Here is a 22,607-nt window from a genome sequence, read left to right on the forward strand (position 1 = left end):
CTATAGCTCTCTTTTTTAAAACGGTAAAACCTACATATCTACCATACCATTCGTTTACATGTAGTGTACGTATAACCTGCATGTTTATTTAATGTAAAACCTCGATATCCCGCCTCTCAACTATTTACATATGCACACTAAAATCACCATATAATATCCTTTTAAAGTAAAACCAATGTACATGTATAAAGCCCCTCGTTGAAAGTATGACACTGATATATAGCCCTTTATGAACTAGATATAACGTCCCTCGACAACTTTACACAATAAAACTTCGATATTACCCGCACTGACAACTATATACCATAAAACCTCGATATAACACCCCTCGACAACTATGTACAATTAAACCTCGATATAACGCCCCTCGACAACTGTGTACGATAAAACCTCGATATAACGCCCCTCGACAACTTTACACAATAAAACCTCGATATAACGCCCCTCGACAACTTTACACAATACAACATCGATAAAACACCCCTCAGGGGTTTCAATACAAATTGTTATTTCTGTTCGTTTTTGCCCTCGTTTTACCGATATTGGGATAGAATTTAATACAGTTATGAAATAATGTCGATATTCTTTGTTATTCCCGTAAATATGCAACGTAACACTTACATACCTTCGTTTACATCTTCGAATACGATGGCCGATTGAGGACAAACAGTTTGTTAATGTATCATATTATAACGGGATCGCATCTCGTTATAACGAGTTGGTATCTTGTTATAACGACTTAGTTTCTCGTTATCTCGTGATCTGATTTGGCTTAGATTTGAGCGTCTTTATCAGGCACCAGAATAGTTAAACGTTTGTACTATTGTCCTTTTTTCGCATAAAGATAGTCCTTTATTTTCTTCGAAAAATCATTCAATGTTAAAGAATTAGCAATCTGTAGGAATTGAACAAAAATGGACGTTAAAAGTTTTTATATTTCATCTTTTGTTCAAAGCTACCAACGTTCAATTTGTTTTTGGAACAATTTTTTAAAGTTTCTCTTTATAGATTTGATTTTCGTAACAGAGTTATGTAGCTCCTGTCAGACACGTGTTACATCGGTGATGCCTTGTACTGTATGGCCGGTTATAACTTATAAATAACATACAAAGTTATCATTTGGAATATTCATTATATCAAGCCTAAATTAGCATATTTTTAGAATCATTATAAATGCTAATGCAACGTATGATATTTGCAGACAACCCTTAAATTAGCGAGTCCACTATACATAAACCGACGTTGTAATAGACACCATCAGTTTATATATAGGACTCCAGGTAACCGCATCACTGGCGCGATACTTACCTGTCAGCAAATGAACTCACCTGAACGAATATACCTGTACGTACCTGAGAAATCAACACAGGTATTATAAGGGTATCGGAGGAGAGTGGAGATACCAGTGGTAGGAGATTCAAGCTTTAGAGATTTTGTTTTTACCTGAGAAACTTGTATAAGGCTATTACCGGTAAACTACCTGAAAGGTTACCTGTGATTCGTCAGCACGTGGAGTATCCTATAATACAACAGATCCGTGTTAGGTTTACCACAGAAGGTAATAAAACAGGAGAAAAAAAACTTTGAAAAAAATTGTCACCCGTGTACCAATCAGCTTCGTCATTTTAGTAGGATATACAACCTTGTGTGAGAACTGTGGACACTCTAAATCTGACGAGGATATTTATCATCTGTTTTTGAAAATCACTTTGAGGACCAAAATCCACGAGATTTAAAGCTTTACTCAGGACAAGGAAAACATTTATGATAACGTCGGATACACATTCTAGTGAAATCCTCTACTGACGAAATTGACAGTTTGACTTTCGGTTTGTGAGAAGAGTGATTGAGGAGGAGGTACAGCGGATGAGGTAGAGAGGGACATCCTGGATTAAGTTACGTAATATTATCTGACAGAATCAATTCACCGACAGGTGGGTTGAACTTCACTGTCCAACTGGCGGCTACTTTAGGAGAGACAATGATCTACACATTGACCCAGCAGCCAATAAACCCGGGGCTGACACAGCCCTTAGCCCCGGTATTCAGTCAGGGGGTCACACAGCCCCTATCGCAGGGACTAACTCAACAAATTAGCCAGCAACTTACTACGCAGCTTACACAACAACCCGTCAGCCCCGGGCTCAGCCCGGGGGTCAGTCCTTCAGGCCTCAGCCCCGTTGTGACACCCCCAGGTCTCAGCCCTGGACTAAATGGCGCTAACGGTCAGTTGGTCAGTGCGACCAGCCCGGGGGTGAGTCCAATTTCTCCCGTGGCGCCAATGTCTCTACAGCCTGGAATTATGCATCTTATAAACTATGGCGACAAGGACCTCGGACTCCTGCTATCACAGAGGTAATCTTTTAAACATTGTCATAAAACATCCGAATACATTGAGAAACAGGCATTTTATTCACATTCTCATATCCTGGTGTAGTGTTTAAAGAAATCGAGAGGCTTTGACGAATTGCATGAAAGAATCCTACAATGTAAATTAATATTCCTATACCGACCAGTATATTTATTGGGTGATTAAACCAAACCTAACATGACATTCCCTTGTTTGAAAATTGGAAAGCCAACATCTCAACCGATTATAATTATGTCCCAGAAGACGGCCTTGTTGAACCAATATTTACATTGCGATGACAGAAAGTTGACAATACTTATCTCCTCTTACTCACAGGTAAACATGTCTTCAATGACGGAGCTATAATGAGCCGATCAAATATTTAAACTTGATCAGCCGGCGATGTACCGTTATGTCAAACTGCTAGTCGAGCTAATATTGACACTACCGGCCGGACAGTTTAGAATTAAGTTAATTTAGATTTAAACAATAAGTCAGTGTATAACAGAAGCTCAATGTGTCTAAAACGAACGTTAATTACGAAACTAATTACAGTATTTTTTGATACAAGCTAATCTTTTATTAAACATATCCATACAAGATGGCTTTTAAATCTTTTGAACTTGTACATAACGCTTTCCACGCTGCTACAAATGTACGCATTAACATTTCAAAACACGATACATGAATATGCGTCAATTGACACAACAAAAAGTGTGAAAACTGTTTGAAAAGATAGACTTGTATGCCATTTGAATTTGGAGAAATATCCCGACTACCCCTCCCTCCCGGCTAGTCATGTATACATATCATGTTTAGAGTGTCCATGTTATCGCCAGGAGAAGTAGCCTCCCATACTTGAGCATTATTGACACAGGGTAGACAAACTAAGATAGCGCGTGATATATGACGAGCCCCTAATTCTTCTGCACCCGTACAGTTCCTTTATTGCCCTTGGATGTCGTCCATACGCTTACCTGTTACTACCTGTGATTGTCTGCTAACTGTCTGTGTATCTTTACAAGTACATAGCAAACTATTTCCTCCTCAGTCTTCTGTAAGGGTTATCTCCCCTTTTCTAACATTAATGGGCGATAACTCTAACTGTGAGAATGTCTTTGCCTGTCAAACCGTGAATCGTCTGCTTCATTAACCAAATACCCTTTGGTTTCTCCATCGGTAACCACATCGAGTCGACATTGACTACCATTAAGTCAATTTCTGACAAAAACTACTGTTCTAATGCGTTAACATTTAAGTCATAGGATTATCAGTTTGGGTGCATAGTCTAATTTACGAATATTCCTTGAATCGTCAAGATTGCAAAAACACCATGGACAGTTTTTTTTCTTTTAAAAGGACATTGAAGACATTTCATCGGAATACAAATTACGCATCAAAAAGTCTGAATATTTCAAAAGATAATTGTTATTTAGATGTTAATCAATTAATTAATTACAACGAAATCCATAAATGGCAAACCAGATAATTCGCAGGCAGGATTCAGATTACAAAAACCTATGCTGGTAATCACACATACCGAGTAAATCAAAAATATAAAGATAAAATAGAGTTAGACAGAAGTCTCCGTTGTTATCTTACACATTAAAACTACATGCACTAACAGTAGAGTTCAGCCCTGTGTCCAGGCTTCTCCTCTGTCTTTCGTTCCTGAGATATAGCAGAGACCATAATTGATCTGCTGTCTCTAGTACAATGCTTGACTTTCTTTCTTTCTTTCTTTCTTTCTTGAATCAAATCAGAGATCAAGGAACAAATGTCAACCCGGAGTCCTTTTCCTAATATTGCAAGAACTATGAGACGGCATTTGTAACATCAGACAAAGTCATTCCAATCTCCACCAACTTCCGAGTTGCATCTAATCCTTTATGTCTAGCAAATATGACAATTTGTCCTGATATATTTGACATTTGAAAGAAAAACTTTTTTTCTCTCGTTTTGTCAAATGCGATACATTGTCATATTTGGTATATTGTCACATTCGGTACATTGTCACATTCGGTATATTGTCACATTTGGTACATTGTCACATTCGGTATATTGTCACATTCGGTACATTGTCACATTCGATACATTGTCACATTCGGTATATTGTCACATTCGGTATATTGTCACATTCGGTACATTGTCACATTCGGTATATTGTCACATTCGGTACATTGTCACATTCGGTACATTGTCACATTCGGTACATTGTCACATTCGGTACATTGTCACATTCGGTATATTGTCACATTTGGTATATTGTCACATTCGGTACATTGTCACATTCGGTACATTGTCACATTCGGTACATTGTCACATTCGGTACATTTAAACAGTATTGAAACTAAAACATGACCAGGCAAGGCTGTTAACACTTAAAAACCGTAGTAAATATATTTGCCTTATTTTGAGATATTCTAATTAAAAAAATGAAGCGATCCCTTTGAAATCATTCATCCGTGAATGAACACAGATATGAACGATAACTGTTACATAGTCCATCAAAGCGTTACATTTTAGGATTTTTAATTTTAAAACGCGCGTTTCATTTTGTATGTTAATGAATTAAATGTAATCTATATTTTTTACTTATTAAGCATATCAGGTCATGCTAAAAGCACACATTTATACTTATTATAACTTAAAAAAAGATAAATACATGTAAAAGCTTGTTTGACATTTTAACTTACTTGTACCATAATAAAATATGCGTAATGTGGTTTGTACACGTGGCAGACCGTCCAAAACAGTGTTAAAATCAAGCCAAACATGGCATATACATCAATGTCCAACGGCCCTTGACGAAACTTTAATTAATCTAACACTGTTATTTTGCTGTCATCGTGGAGGTAAAGTAGCCCACTTAAGGGAACGACTTGGGAGTATAGGACCCTTGAAAGGTAACGCTATGCGACAGGAACCTATAAGCGGCTACGCTACAACAGGTCAAGCGAGACACTTCATATACCTCACTAACAAATGGGTATTTTTTTGACTTCGGACGAAAAACAGTTCATTGACATCCCGAGTAGACGTATGCTGGGTTTTTGTTTGTTTGTTTGTTTTTGCAATTGAAAAGATTTTTGTAAATAATGAATCCCAAAATAAGATACAGGACCAAGTCATTGTTTTAAAATTCGCTGTCTAAGCAAGTTCCGGGTTCCACAAATTTTGTCTGTGACCGTCATACATACATTCCAACACTTGGCAAGGAGACGTGGTGAAGAACTCCAATGCATTAAACGTTTTAAAACACCTTCGTCGTACATTTTGACATGCTGCATATGATTAATTAACATAACTTTATTGTATTTGTCTGTCAACGTGGCCCTTGATTAATCACGTGACCCTTTATTAATCTGTAAGTAAGGTGTACAGTGTGTCACTGTCTAATATTAAACGCACCAAGCGCACATTGTAACTTGTCATCATTAGCATACTTACACACTGTACTGAACATGACATCTACTGTTACGTTCTTAGATTCTTTTAAAATTAAATTGCCTGTGGCTTTTCGCTAGAAGATATTTACACTTAATTTCGATATCATCTGATAGATTTATGGATTGAGCAAACAGTAAAACCTGAAGAATTGAACTCTTTAACCATAATTTTAAGTAAATGACAAAGGTCAAATTTATCTATTTAAATTTTAGCAGAAGGTCAATGTACCTAAATGATGCGGATCTTTATCGTGTATCAAAGTCATTCAAGGTGAAAACAGCATCGATGACCCGCTGACCTCTGTAATGTATTTGGTTCTTAGTTACAAGATGGTGTCGACTTTCTCGTTTGAAACTTTGATATTTCTGACGATCCTCGACCTCAAGACGTCCTCTGTGTGTCTTTCCTGAGAATTATAAGATATCTACATGTATATATGTGTGACGCCCGAGAGAACAGTGTTACCTAGACTTACACTGGCTAACGTATGTTAGTCTTGAATATACACGTGCCAAGTTTAATTCATAAATAAATAGATAGATAGATAGATAAAAAAGTAAATAGATCAATAAATAAGTAAATAATAACTAAATAAATAGATAATATCAAAATTTCAAAATAAATAATAAAGGCCTTTTGAATCACATGGCATATTCATATATATATATATTTTTTTTCATTCAAAAATTAGAAATTGTGATTTTATTTTTCGTTTTCTAATTAAGATGTAACAATGACTGCAAAACACAGTATAGGTATTTTAAGGCACTTTAAATATGAATCCAGTAATTGATAACATTAATCTGCATTATAGAGCAGCCTCTCCTTGTAGGACTTGCGTGTGATGTCAGGGGTCAAAAATATGGATATACATGTATCTAAAAGGGGAGATGGGGGAAATAGGCATGAACAACATTAGCCGATATAGAAAATTCTATCTACTTCCACACTAGTGCAATGGATTCGATGATATTTTTTAAAGTTATTACATAGATATTCATAGGGATTTAGATGTGGCGTGGTAACGTCAAACTATCAATTTAATCAATCGTTTTACTCGTCACTCAAACTCAACGAAATATTCATTATTTCTATGCAAATAAAACTATGACTGTACATGGTAATATCGTCTGCAGTGCGAACACAATGACATTTTTTATTATGACAGGTAGTTTGTACCTTTGAACCTAACAGTCAGCGAGGAAGTGCATTGTCTGATTAAGTTATATAAATTATAGGTTTATAGCTGCAGTCGCATGACTCACTGACACTCGTTTAGGAAGAGAACAACATGTATATATATATATACATGTCAATTTCAAGGTCAGGAAGTAGGGCGATCAAGGACAACGCAGACGATGTCATATTTGTCAAAATTTGATCGTTGACACGAAATTCAAAATTTTGCCGCGATGTGACCTACGACTCCGTGTTATAGAACCGCCTCTTCCCTTGATTTGCATAAACAGATACAAGAAAGCGCGCGCGCTCGTCACAATCTCTGCCCTTGACGGATAATATGACCATTAAGAGTGCGAACCAATTTATAAAGTTTAATTAAATTACCGTTGGATTAAAAATGTGCGTTCTTTAAGAGTGAGACAGAAAATGAAAAAAAAAAAAAAAAATGAAAATGAAAATAGCGCTGACTGTCTGGCCGTGGATTGATATTAAATATGAAACCAGATATAAATAGCTTGGTTAGTTATTCACATGCTGAAGGATTTCGAATACAATAATGGGCGATAACTCTGCATATTTGATAACACGAAGAGCTAAATGAATTGTTTGATATTTAATGTTTCAACACACTATTAATAATTGAAATATTTACACCATTCATTTTAATATGACATATGAGTATACAATGAATGGTAGAACGTCGTTTTCATCTTCAAAGGATAATGTATCCTACAACAACCAAAAGGGTGTTCGAATTTTGAAAAGTAGTCCATGTAAGTGAAAGGTTTTCTGTCATTGTAATTAACATATGATTGAATTCATTATAAACATTATACCCTGGTACTCATACAATAGGATGTTAACTATGTTTTTATCTGTCAACATAAACAATGTCGATTTACAAGATCATGATGATTACATATTAATCTGGTTTTCTGCCGAAGGAAAGAAACAATTTTGAGGGGGAAACCATTTTTTCAGATATCAATTTAAAACCTATAACTAAACATTCACGACCCGTCATGAACCTATATCTTCAAGTTGTTTATGTTATTATTATCAGTATTAAGATCTTCATAGCTGAAGTATTCTCATCCTTAACCGAGGACGATACTACGTGCTTGATATCTGCGTAGGCATAACGTCAATTTAACTAAAGTGTATTTCGAAACCAGTATCCAATCATAACTTGAGATCATCATGATGTTTGAATAATGCTGATTATTGACAAAAGCCAGGTATAAAAATAGCCGTAACTATACAGCGCTGTACTTTACCATCACGACTCTCACACTCGACTGGTTACTAGGTATTCCTTTGTGATATACCTCGTTTAGATACATGTACATACATCTATCTATTCATAAATCTGAATTTGTGGATTTATTTTCCTCTGTTTTATGGACATACGGCCATATCTTGTCGAATAAACGATTACTAATATTAACTTTTGGTTTCATATTACTTTATTAGTTCAGCCGTTCGATAGAAAGCTGGTGATACATGTGGTAAATGATGTGCTTGTTGTCGCGTGCTTTTTCTTATGTTTAACCACGAAGTAAAGAATTAACAGAACATTGCGGACAATACCAAGTACTTCCGATTTTGATTCTCTTATTTTTCTCTCTCTCGTTTTATGATTTCATAATTTGTTCAAACAAAACAACATACAAAGTAAATAACTTGACAAATCAAACTCTATAAAAAAGTCAAGCATTTAAAACAGAATTTGTGTGAATCACTTAACTCTAACATTGATATGTGTATAGAAGTATGTTTTGCACAGGGACCCCATAATTGGTTGTATGCAGACGTATGATGACATTTATACTAAAATACAACCACCTTGTATATAAAACATAACACATTTTAACCCCTGACTGATATGCTGAAATCTAAGACAGAGATTGTACACATGTAGGATGTCATTCATTATTATCATTATTATCTAATCCTTATTGTTGTCTTAAAAATCTGATAAATTTGTGTTGACACAGTATCATCAAACATGTTAAGTTACCCTAGTGTGATGTCGTATCTATAAGAGGACGTCCGTTAAAACCCGGACTATGGTCATCATATGTGACGTATATGGTGGCTGATTACGTCCATTAAAACCCGGACTATGGTCATCATATGTGACGTCCATCTCGTGTTGGCGCTTTGGCGCATTCTCAAACCGCGACAAAGCGAGATTTAAGAGATGAAATGTCGTCATGTCGCGTTTTTAAACCGCGCCAACACGACAAAGTGCCAACACGACAAAGTGCCAACACGACAAAGTGCCAACTCGCCAAAGCGAAATGGCCGCAATTAGCCACCATAGATATAAGTTGGAGTCGTACACTGACGAAAATCATTGTTAGGCAGTGAAACAAATATTCTTCGACATGATGTTAATCGTAGCGAACTTATTGTGAGTAATCTGCTGACGATTTTAAACCAACTCACTGTTGTCCACCGACAGCCGCGACTTAATGGTTAATCAATAACGAAAATAGCGCGCGGTTACCACGTGACTAGCATTAAGTTTAGGCATCAAACAGCAAATTGTTCAGAAATATAATCCTTTAATTTGAAGAGGATTGCAAATTGATATCATTACACGCGTTTTGATAATTTTCCCGATCCTGTTCTGGTTTATCACACGATAATCCTGCGAGGAATGAAATCCTGTACCCGCTTTTACTATCTATAGTATAATTTTACTGCTTCTTATTCTAAAAATTGATATTAAATGACGCCTCGTTTATCAAATGAAAGTCATTAAATTCACATGCTTCCGGTTCATATGCTGGTGACGTAACAATTACAATGACGTCATGATAATCTCATCACAATACAAGGTTTGGGTTTGGTATTCTGTTTTAAGGACGGCGAAAATACAACGTACTGTGCATCTTAATTGAATAAAGAAATCATAGCGATTTATACAATACTCAGTGAACAGTACTTCCGCGTTCCTCTAGTAAATCAAATTACAAATATATGTACAGGTATGCCTTGAATTTCGTCTTCACTTTTGCCGAGGTAACTATTCTCAAAGTGAGTCTGATCTGTTGTCAGTTATCAAATTAATTTTCCACATAAACTTATAAATACTGCCACTATTCCCTAACACTGATGCTATCTTGTCCAAACTCCTATTTACAAAAGATAATATCTTTTCATCGTCGACCTGCTTTGGTAATGAATTCACAAAACTTCGCAAAAAAGCCTGACTACCCGACAGCTCTCGTTACATGTAGAATATCTTTGAGGCCCCTAATTGGGGAACGTTACTTTGTAAATTCACATATTTAAATCAGAAACCAATCCTATTATTTAAAATAAAAATAAAGTTTAGTAATTTGTAATTAATGCAGCATATTTTGTTGAAATTCACAACACTTCTATTTTCACCCCATTCCGCGGTGGCCGAGTGGTTAAGGTGTACCGACACTTTATCACTAGCCCTCCACCACTGGGTTGCGAGTTCGAAACCTACGTGGGGCAGTTGCCAGGTACTGACCGTAGGCCGGTGGTTTTTCTCCGGGTACTCCGGCTTTCCTCCACCTCCAAAACCTGGCACGTCCTTAAATGACCCTGGCTGTTAATAGGACGTTAAACAAAAACAATCCAAACGCCTTGCGTAAATATCTTAAGGTCATCGTATAATACTCCTATAGCGAACTCCCAGAGATCACCTGACATATGCCTGATATGCCCCCGACAGGAATCGAACCCGCCATGATAATCCACATGCTCTTTCATCTAAGCCAAATCCACGTTCACTTCGACTGTTGATAACGACCACTCTACAGACATTGTGACGGACGTCAAGGTAGAAATAAACAATCACACGACACTCTTACTGGTGGTTGAAGCATTCCTATCGTGTCCTGCTTCAAATATTCATAATATTGGTATCTTTTGCTATGAGTTGGTCTGAACCTGTGCAAGAAACCAACGAGGTAAAGGGGGGAAAACCAGTAAGACACGCAAAGCACGTGCATTTTACTGATGTACTCTATGTACAAATCCTGTATCTGAGAACAAGCTTTAGTCCGTGCGATCATCATTGTTACACTGTATCTGTACACTTCGTAGGTCCTTGTCGTTTTTTTCGATAGTTTGTATATCAACAATATTTTGTATTGCATTTTGACTTCCTTTATACGACCACTTCTTCAAAATTAACCCTAAAAGGTGTCAATGTTTCGGAATGTAGGATTTAGAGCCAATGAGTAGACTTTTACACAAAACATTTTCTACCCGAAATATCATGTAATTGTGTAATGCTGAAAAAGCGAGACGAGGTGAGGATCTCAGAAACGAAATCGCGTGAGAAGTAAATTTATGGCGAGAGGTCAGGTTTCTTAAATATATACGATACATTCAAAGTCAGATAATGTAAAAGAAAAGGAATTAAAATGTAATTAGCATTGCCAGGGTATGAAAAATATCTTCAAAAGAAACCATTTGACAATGAGTTTGTATAGAAATATGAAGAAGACCCCTTCCCCTAAAAAAAAAAAAAAAAAAACGAAAACAAAAACAGAAAAAAACCCAAGTTTATCATGTTAGTATCCACACACATATAACAATGCATAGGCGAATAAATGATACCTTATCCGTGGTCCGTCTCGCGACATCGTCAAACCTTAGACATCACCTAAATTTGACATATCTTATCATAAAAAAAAAATCGTGACGCGCTAAGCAGATTTTTAGTTAAAAAAAACAACAGATGATAGATGTGTCTACTTACCTAAGGTCAAGGTCACTGAAGACAAGTCAAAGGATGTATGATGTAGTTTTATAAGGTCAAGGTCACTCAAGACTGGTCAAAAGATGTATGATATAGTTTTATAAGGTCAAGGTCACTCAAGACTGGTGAAAGTATGAATGAGGTAGTTTTATAAATATCATGATTTTATTGTTATGAAAAATGCTGACAAATTTTATAAATTTTTTTTTCATTATTTCCTGTACTATTTTGTTACCCAATCTCCACACGACAACAGTCTGTTCCAGTTGTTGAACCCAAATGTTGGGACTTTCTTTAAGGTAGGAATTTGAGCGCAATTTGATATGTTCGTCTGCAAAACTCTGGCATTCTAATCGACCGTAGAAACCATATCAGGCTGTTTAAAGCTGACATATTCAGCACCTATCTTGTATTATTGTGTGCCCTCAATAAATAGATACAGCTGAGGCCTCACGAAATGAGATATGTCGGTATATTAGCATTTGCTCCGCATTTTCCCCATTGACACAATAACGGGTTCCCATGGCATTAACAGCATTAAAACCATGTGCATTGCTTGAATGCATACAGAGAATAGGAAAGTGGGGGGAAAATTCATCAAGATTATAAAATAATTAAAAAAAAAATCATCAAATGAAATATATTTTGACAAGAGAGTTATATAATTTACAGGAATTTTTCCTCTGCCTGTACAACTCGGTATTTAAATTTTAATTATCTCTCATGTCTAAATAAATCATTAGCTGGTTTATTGCAACACGTACGTTTTATCAAACGAGCAAATAAAAAAAAACGTGTTATATATGGGACTAGATCTTTTCACGCTAATTTTAGATGAAAAAGCAAATACGAAAGTTTAACACGAAAGCGAACGATAGGGTCTTCTTACAGTACATAGACCGACTGTAATATATGCCTAAAATTAATTGCAAATTGTTCGATGGAGGCTGCAGGGATGTCCCCCGTAACCCTTCTTATTTCCCAATTTCATTTCGTGTCACGAGTTTGTATCTCCTATGGCTAACTAAATATTAACATGTTAACTGACGATCTCATCTCGTTTTTATTTACTCACTGTAAGCAGACAGCCACTTATGGGTGTGTTTGTGTGTCAGCCGGAGTTCTGCTCTCCAAGGAATCGCGAGGCTCCCAAAGGGGACAATAATAGTTTGTTTTGTTTCGATATTCCTGACTCTGGAGCATATTCTAAAGTACCGAAGTGTTTGTTCTACTCACCAGCATCCGTTTAATTGTCGAGCCTCTGAAATAAACTTGAAAAATTAATCAACAAAAATGTATACAGATATACGGTATAACTATTTTCTGTGGATCCAACGCGTATAAATGTTTTGCTTTAGAGTTTAATTATGATGAAAGGAGATATGAATGTTAAAAGTTGTGTTTATTTCACATAAATCATGACTTTTATGTGTCATTCATATCGTTAATAGTTGGCGAGGTTATTTAGCTGAACATGTACTCGTCAATCTATCTTCCATCTTTCCGGTTAAGCTGAAACAGGATTTCAGTGTCTTCTCCATTTAATATCAACCTTTAGGGGAAATTTTGAAATAGGTCTAGCCAATGACACTTCTCGTTATAGAACAGTAATATAGATATGTTTGATTACAACTTGTAACGCTACGGCGTAACAAGTCCGGATAAAAATGTCAGGGGTAGCAACCGGAAGTATAATCGTGCATTGTCGGATGTTTACGTCAGCCTCGGGTTCAATAATCGCACAATTTCGGGCATCTCCGGCAAGTCTATTTACTGCCAACGGAAATATATTATTGGGAATAGATACACGTTATTATCATCGAATGGATAATGAATAATGGATATTATTTTTAAAAAAATCTACAGGAAACTAGTTTATGTGGTTAAATACTGAAATTCACGTTAACCGACTGTATTTGGACAATTTTTGCAAATTGATTTTTTTACGAATTGATGTTGTACTTCTAGGTTGAGTTTATCACGGCGCTTTTGAAACAATAAGATCTTAACTCGTATGAAACGCAACCAAAGTGACAATTGTTTTCGTAAGTCTTCAAAAATATCGTGAAATATGTTTAAATGAAATAAACTTTTCGTGACGTCCTTACCCTTTGGGTGCCTCTACTGTAAACAGTACATCTCCAGGTACAGCATTATTTAGACATGCTTCAACGCCTTTCAATCGAACCTTATAAAGAGACCAAAAGTCAGAGTTTTTATGGACATTACCACTAACGAAATGGACTCGTATACATGTTACTAGACTTTCCTTTAAAACCCTTTAAATGCATATCAAACATCAATTATAGCCTATTTACAGTAGACCCAGGGGTATTTAATGTATGTGAGGTTTATAGATATATATCAAAATGTTACTGAAGAATAAACCGTGATCGTATATGATATGGTTCAATGCCAACCTGCTTTTGTATACTTATCGAATAATGTCAAATGTGCATATTGACCTTGGTCATAACACATAAGGATAGATACTGTTTATGTAATATGTTATCAGTGAATATTATAGCAAGTGATTACCCTTTGATTATCAAATGTATTGCAGATAACGATCTTTTATTACATTTTAAAGGGATCTACGGCATTCGAGGATTACAAATGTATTCTAAAGACGTCATGCTTGACAAAAGGATGCAAATAAGTTTGAAAAGGTCGTCTCAATATATATCCGGGTTCCCGCCAGTCCTTTAGAAAGATTTGTTCACAAAAATGTATTTTTCTTCGATGTATTACAGTTCTTTTATCGCATCTATTTCAATAATAATAACAAACATATTTAAATACACATTCTTTTATAGTTTCGAAGCATTTCTTCCCATGTTACAACTCAACTAAGCAATTCATTCAAAATGGAACAGTGATGTTGTCAAGGATAACGTCATAAAAATACGACGTCAAAATATGGTCGTTTTTAAATTCATTTTGGAGAAAGTTCCTGGAAATATATTGATTAGAATGCTTTTCTCCTGCTGAATATGATGTATAACTGTTTTACAATGAGGAAAAGCAATAGTAACGACGTATAAGATTTAACAAAGGGAAAAGTAATAGTAACGACGTATAAGATTTAACCAAGGAAACAGTAATAGTAACGACGTATAAGATTTAACAAAGGAAAAAGTAATAGTAACGACGTATAAGATTTAATAAAGGAAAAAGTAATAGTAACGACGTATAAGATTTAATAAAGGAAAAAGTAATAGTAATGATATCTAATACTTTACGATGAGAAAAAACAAGAATATATAAAAACCTGATTTGTGGTAGTTCACCCACTGTGGACAGACATGTAATTCTTATGTAACATAGATTACAGCGCGCCTTTCTTATCTTAACTATGAAACATATCTATTTAAGGTTCACGCAGAGTGTAACTCTAACTTGTAATGATAGCTATCATCCAGGCTCAGCCTGTATTTATGCAAACGAGAATTCAAGCTCTTGAATTAGTAACTGAACCCGTTTTACTAGCGCACCTGGCTCAATAATGTACATATATAGATTAGGGTTTCGGTAATAGGGGTATCACATCTTAACATAACATAACCCTCCATCCTGCAGGCTGGGGACATCAAGCACATTTAATCAGAACTTTTGTGTCAATAAAATAAATGTATGGAATGTTCCGTTTAGAATTAGTTTTATTGTGGTAGTACCAACGAAACATTGTAGATTAAGAGTATATTTTAATGTGGTAGTACCGACAAAACATTGTAGATTAAGAGTATATTTTAATGTGGTGGCACCGACAAAACATTGTAGATTAAGAGTATATTTTAATGGGGTAGTACCGACGAAACATTGTAGATTAAGAGTATATTTTAATGGGGTAGAACCAACGAAACATTGTAGATTAAGAGTATATTTTAATGGGGTAGTACCAACGAAACATTGTAGATTAAGAGTATATTTTAATGGGGTAGAACCAACGAAACATTGTAGATTAAGAGTATATTTTAATGGGGTAGAACCAACGAAACATTGTAGATTAAGAATATATTTTAATGTGGTAGTACCAACGAAACAGTGTAGATTAAGAGTATATTTTAATGTGGTAGTACCAACGAAACATTGTAGATTAAGAATATATTTTAATGTGGTGGTACCGACAAAACATTGTAGATTAAGAGTATAAACACAAAACACAAAACGTCATACAACTTGTACATCCCATTAAGGTTGGTTTCTTCAATGTTCTCCACAAATATCCGGTTCTACAGAGGTCACAGCATTGTCGCCTTACTAACCTTAATGCCATCGTCTATCCCTTTGAGGACCGGAATTGTCTTCCGATATTTGCGTATTTATATGCATACTTGAACTGTATAGTGTAAATGAATATATTATTTATTTCATCTTTAAAACAAACTATGTTTGACGACATGTACACTGTATAGGCTACGGAACTACGAATAAAAACATATTATATTTTTGCCGCCTCATCATGGATTCTGTTTAGATATTGGGTTTAGATCTTGTGTGGCCTTGATTTGCACATTTGTTACCGTACACAGCTGGATTGCTCCACAATTGTATAAGCACGTGAAACATTAGCCGACTTTAAATTCGAAAATTATTAATCGAGTGTAAATGAATACCGTAGTCAGATTTAACACAACACTTATATTTGACAACCATCTTTCTTACGGTTGCTTTTGTATCCATTTAATCTATACTGCTGCAGTAACTGAGAACTAAGGAATGTCTCATAACAGATTTGTTTTCAAATGACATCAAATGACATCAAATGGCAATGTTGACGGCAGTGTGATTTTAAATTTTAAACATATTTGCAAGTATTTCATTTTACAGGAAGTGTTAGGCGAGGTGGGCCATATGACAAGATACCCAATGATGTCCACATTTAAAACAGGAACAAAAAAAACACACGCAAAAAACAACAAGAAAGCAAACAAAGTTTGGGGTTTTTGTGGGGGGTGGGGGGTGTAGGGCGTAAATGAAGACAACCTGAAAACTGTTTGAAGCAAAACTGTAATTCTTATTCAAAATTAATATTACGAAGGCAAGATATAGATTTACCTGGAGATTCTTGGAAGTTATCTGTGGAAAAAGAAACTAAACTTAACATGTGGCGTCTTGAGTCGCTACTTTCATTATCAATGATATACGTTAATAAAATATGATCTTATTCCTTGTAAGTATATTCCGTTGCACATTGCTATCAGAAATTTAGTATATAGCACTGTATGTAATATTCCTTATACAAATGCCGGATAATTATTTCTTGGTAAATTAACAGGACAACCTACATCTGACTGTCGGAAGCTTAGGTACAATTAGGGCTTACAACTTCGACATGTAATGATGGCAATGCTTATCCCTCGTGTAATTAGCCCTGCCCTTTGGGTGACAACTGGTCGTGTGGTTAGAGTCAGCTGTAGGTGTGACCACCTTGTAAAGCCAAGCGTCATTGTTAATAAGTTACACCTATACAGAAAATCAACATAATTAACCGAGTCAGGCTTTTGAATGTTGAATAATATCTATGTCGTCAATCAGTTGATGAAACCCTTCGTTAAATCCATGGTGATATCTTCACGGACACTGTAACTAGTTAAGTTATAAACAACGGTGAAATGGTCACAACAAGACTATACCATAGACAAGCTACAATGGTACTGATGGAGTGATAACGACACGCGTAATAGATAATAAAAAATAATTTAATTGATATATAAAACTGGTATATATTTTTGTCGATAAATAATTGGATTAAACATATTATGGAAACCAATGGTAGTATGACGTTTGTGGAATTTTGAAGAAAACAACATGTTGCTTCCGACTGCATGGTGAGAGAATTAAACCAATATAGGATTAATTTAAACATCGGAACAAATTCTTTATAGCTTTTGTTTAGGGCACAGTTACGAAAAGAACATATATGCTGACAGCTATAGCCATCTTAAGTTATTGGCTAATACTAATTGAACTGTCCATTTGTCCATCCTACTGTTTAGTGTAGCCGCCATGTATCGTTACGTAAACACTGTTCATTGATTGGTCGCTCAGGATAACCAAAGCAAAACTCAAATTTAGCATCGTCAGAGTTGTCAGATATAAATAGTGTATGCCACTGTAAAATATATACGATAATCAATCCTTAGTGCAATGTGGATGATTTATCTGGAGGAAAATAAGCATCCTGTAAAAGGTCCTCAAGAACAGAGTACAAGATGCATTTATTTGGTTTGATACCAATTTATCACAAATGTCATTCACAAAGCAAGTAACATATTTTCACTTTTAAAATCAATACCAATCGTTATAAATCAGCACTGTAACACGCCTGGTGTGGGCCAGCATAATTATCTCTGCTGAAACAGATGTTTAATATCACAAATACATATAAACAGGTATTTTATTACTTCATGTATATGCATGGAACGGGTAGTAACACTCGTTTTATAAACTTAATGATAGAGCTATACTGCTAATCTGACCAGGAAACCTGAATCAATCCTAAAACAGACAATGCAGTGGTGCCTGTTATGTTAATGATTGTCCGTTATGTTACATTCTAGCGGCAACAACAACATCATAACGTGTATCTGTTGTATGAGTTGTAAAAAGAGGGGATGTACTACCTAAAATAGTAATCTCTATTGTTATATCTGGTAGTAGTAGTAGTAGTAGTAGTAGTAGTAGTAGTAGTAATAGTCGTAGTAGTAGTAATAGTCGTAGTAGTCGTAGTAGTAGTAGTAGTAGTAACAGTAGTAGTAGTAGTAGTAGTAGTAGTAGTAAGTAGTAGTAGTAGTAGTAGTAGTAGTAGTGGGTGTTGTAGTAGTAGTGGTGTAGTGGTAGTAGTGTCGTAGTAGTAGTATAGTGTAGTTAGTAGTGGTGGTGTGGTGGTGTGGTGGTGTAGTGAGGTGGTGGTGTGGTGGTGTAGTGGTGTGGTGGTGTGGTGGTCGTAGTGTGGTGGTGTGGTGGTGTGGTGGTTCGTAGTCGTCGTCTGTAGTGTGTCGTGGTGTGGTGTAGGTCGTCGTGTAGTGTCGTGGGGTAGGTAGTAGTAGTCGTAGGTGGTGGTGGTGTCGTGGTGGGTTGTGGTGTGGTGTGTAGTGTGTAGGTGTAGTGGGCGTGGTCGTGGTTGGTGGTCGTGGTAGTGTGAGTAGTAGTGGTAGTAGGTGTGTAGTGGTAGTGTGTAGTGGTGTAGTGTAGAGTAGTAGTAGTGGTGTGTGGTGGTGAGTGGTAGTAGTGTAGTGTAGTGGTGGTGAGTGTAGTAGTGTCGTAGTAGTAGAGTAGGTAGTAGGTAGTGTAGGGGTAGTAGTAGTGTTGTTGTGGTGGTGGTTTGTGGTGGTAGTAGTAGTGGTGGTGGTGGTGGTGGCGTGTCGTCGTTCGTCGTGGGGTGGTGGTGGTGTAGTAGTCGTCGTGTGTGGGTGGTGGTGTGTGTCGTGGTGGTGGTGGTGGTCTTCGTCCTCGTAGTAGTATGGTGGTGGTAGTCGTATTAGTAGTAGTAGTAGTGTGGTGGTTGGTGGTGGTGTGGTTGTCGTCGTAGTTCGTAAGTCTAGTCGTAGTCAAGTATCGTGGTGGTGGTGGTCGTCAGTCTTGTCGTATTCGTCGTGGTGGTGGTGGTGGTGGTGTAGTACAGAGTCGTCCGTAGGTAGAGAGTAGTCTAGTTTCGTGTGGTATGTCTGTCGTGGTCGTGGTAGTGGTAGTGGTAGTAGTAGTAGTAGTAGTAGTAGTTGTTGTTGTTGTTGTTGTTGTTGTTGTTGTTATCTAGAGTCCCTAGAAGGGCAGAGCTCCTGTATAAAACAGTTTAAATTTAGGTATCAATACTTTAGTCCTTTAGTTCACTAACCTAGAGTCCAGAAGGACAGAGCTCCTGTATAAAACAGTTTATATCGTTTTAGCTCTACTTCATCTAACCAGCAATTTCTATTGAAAGGTGCTACAGGAAATATCTTTGTCTTTTGTAAACTCCTCTCGAATCGCACACCAAAGCCGAAACTACACTGAGCTATACCGGCTAGGACATCGTGTAATAGATCACCGATGATATGTTGACTATTGGGTTGGAGCCTGTACAGTTGTCATATCACGTGTTTTAATAATGTTTTCAGTGGTGATTTATATGACACATGCTCTCATAAATACATATATGTATGGAACGGTAATATGCAAATATATAATATTAAACGTGTGCATGTCTTGTAAAGATAGTGTAAGTACTGATGACCGCTATTGAATGACACTAAACACACACCTCAACTCCTTTAAATGACGCTTTACACACCTCAACTCTATTAAATGACGCTTTACACACCTCATCTCCATTAAATGACGCTATACACACCTCATCTCCATAAAATGACGCTCGCTTTACACACCTCAACCCCATTAAATGACACTAAACACAAACTTCAACTCCATTAAATGACGCTATACACACCTCGACTCCATCAAATGACACTAATCACACACCATTAAATGTCCCTAAACATAGTGCTCATCTCAATTAAATGACGCTATACAAAGTGCTCATCTCAAAATCATGACGCTGTACACATGAATCAACCGATTTACAAATCTAGCAATCTGACTGTAAAAATCGTCATATTTTACTGCGAGTTTTCATTTTGGTGAAAACCGTCAGTGGTTACCACACGTTTCTATTCATTGTATCATTTTTTTTAAATAATGTCGGAGTTATGTTTGTAATGCTATGTGACGGCCCTCGCGATATTCAACACTTACATTTGTTGAGTGATCTCCTTTAGACATTTAAGCTTATCATGCTATTTATATCTGTATTGCCATAGTGTTCTGGTCTAATGATAGCGGTTTAAACAGGCATGTCAATATTTATATGTGTGTTCAATGATTCCGATATACTAGTATTTCAGTCAAAAATAAATCCCGATCGAAGAACAAGTTTATATCAGGCTGTTGTCATATCACAAAAAATGAATATATAAAAAAATATATCAGCAAATCATCAATACCACAACGTAATACAACACCATATTAACATATGTGGTCAGAGTCGTTTCAAATTGAATGTTAAACATTTTGGAAGTATGATATTACATAAATGAAACATGTAGATTTATTTCAATTTAAAGGTTTGAAATTAATTAGCATTGAAATAGAAACTGTAAAAATAATATAATTCATTTCAGGATGGAATTGGTCTGGCATGGAGAATTCGATCGTCTCTTCAGCCAGTACTTTCCCCACATGTGGTACCTTGTTCCCACGTTCAACCCGCCAAACGACAGATGGAGGACATTCAAAGATAGTGCTAAAGTCCGATTCTCATGTCAGGTAAGGATAACGTCCTATCATCAGGAAAGGACGAGTTTGGTATTGCTTAACGTCCTATCATCAGGAAAGGATAAGTTTGGTATCATTTAAAGTCCTATAAACAGGTACGGGTGGGTTTTGTGTTGTTAAACATCCTATCAACACAATATAAAAATATGATTATAACAAACGTTTCGAAACCATTCACATATGCATACAATACAGACTCTTTCAATCACAATGTCATCACCTATTTTGACTATTTATGTTCCTAACAGTTTACATAACGAGTCATATGAATATTATCCCCGTCATAACTCCTTTATAGATCTCTCAGTATCATCTCTGTACTATCTTCTACGTTAAAGTTAATAATCAAGAGTGATTTAATATGGTTAAGCATAGACTAAGCTGACAATGCATGCTGAGAACAGTCAAGATTCCAGAGGACAGTCGCTACTTCTTAGTTATATCAACCTGTTCTTTTTTTTTGCATTGTCAGCTTAATGGTAATATGAACTATTTTGGACGTCTGTTCAATGTATGTTAACAAACAAACAAAAAATGACGCTGAAATAGTAACGTTTTTTTTTTACTTATTTAACCGAATATTCAATGTTGATCTACAAATGTGGGGTGAGATGGACAACCTGTTTTGATGTTCTGTAGGAAAACGACACATCGTCCTAGATAATGACAGTAAATATGAATGAAAAGGGTAAACATATCAATGTTAGATAACACAAACTCAAGGACCTTGACACTGAACAAACTAGTGACATAGTTTAAGGACCTAAAAGAGCATGCTATTTATTATTTTCGATTACAAAAGATTGCGCACTTTCTAAAGCACTAAACCCGAGTGTACAATGATAACATCTAGTTACAAAGAGATCTGTTAAGTTACGCCTTTTTTATTTTGTTTTAATTGTGTTAAGTATATTTCATATTTATAAGTTTGTTAAAAGTGCCTTAGTATGATGAATTTGAATCCAATGACACCACGCAGATATTAAATTTAGGTCGTTTGTTTAGAAAAAAATACCATAGTTTTAATATCTTACCAGAAATTATCACTATAAGACGGGCAATATTAGATTGGCAAGTCGTTCATTGTTTTTAAGCAAGTACATCGCCAAGTTTTTGTTATCTGATAAGCATCACATGTCATCCCAAACAGAATGCTCTAAAGATATTGACAATTCATTAAATAAAAAATATCTTTTTTTATTTCATGCAAACTATAGATATCTGGAGTTGTGTTTGGAATGTTGTGTTTAGTTTCGCTTGATTTTTATATTCGGCATTCCCCGCTTCTGATGAATGTTCCTTTTATGACAATGAACACATATTTTGCGATACAGTGAGCAAGCACAACGCATGACCATGACTTGTGACCTTTGGACGGGTAGGGACGGATCGACTGGCGTAGCTACAGTTTTGTTTACATGGTAACACGAAACGGGTACATCACGTATTCTTATCACAAAGATACACGATACCGTACCATGCCGTGTATGTTAAAGTCGAGTCCATGCACACAGAATCTTATGTCAGGTTTTCGTAACATCGTTACCCGTCCTAAATATCTGA

At 36.0% G+C, this 22,607-nt stretch overlaps 1 protein-coding gene across 1 annotated transcript in view; it reads left to right on the plus strand.

Moving 5' to 3' along the window:
- Positions 1 to 1,299: 1,299 nt before the first annotated feature.
- The window catches only part of LOC117314639 (receptor-transporting protein 3-like), a 32,838-nt gene continuing 11,530 nt past the window's right edge, over positions 1,300 to 22,607 (plus strand). Inside the window, exons 1-2 of the mRNA XM_033868718.1 lie at positions 1,300 to 2,355; positions 20,891 to 21,035. Coding sequence (XP_033724609.1) covers positions 1,982 to 2,355; positions 20,891 to 21,035 — 519 coding nt within the window. The 5' untranslated portion in view covers positions 1,300 to 1,981. The remainder of the gene's footprint in view (positions 2,356 to 20,890; positions 21,036 to 22,607) is intronic.

Source organism: Pecten maximus, chromosome 16, assembly GCF_902652985.1.
Source record: "Pecten maximus chromosome 16, xPecMax1.1, whole genome shotgun sequence".
NCBI classification, from domain to species: Eukaryota; Metazoa; Mollusca; class Bivalvia; order Pectinida; family Pectinidae; genus Pecten; species Pecten maximus.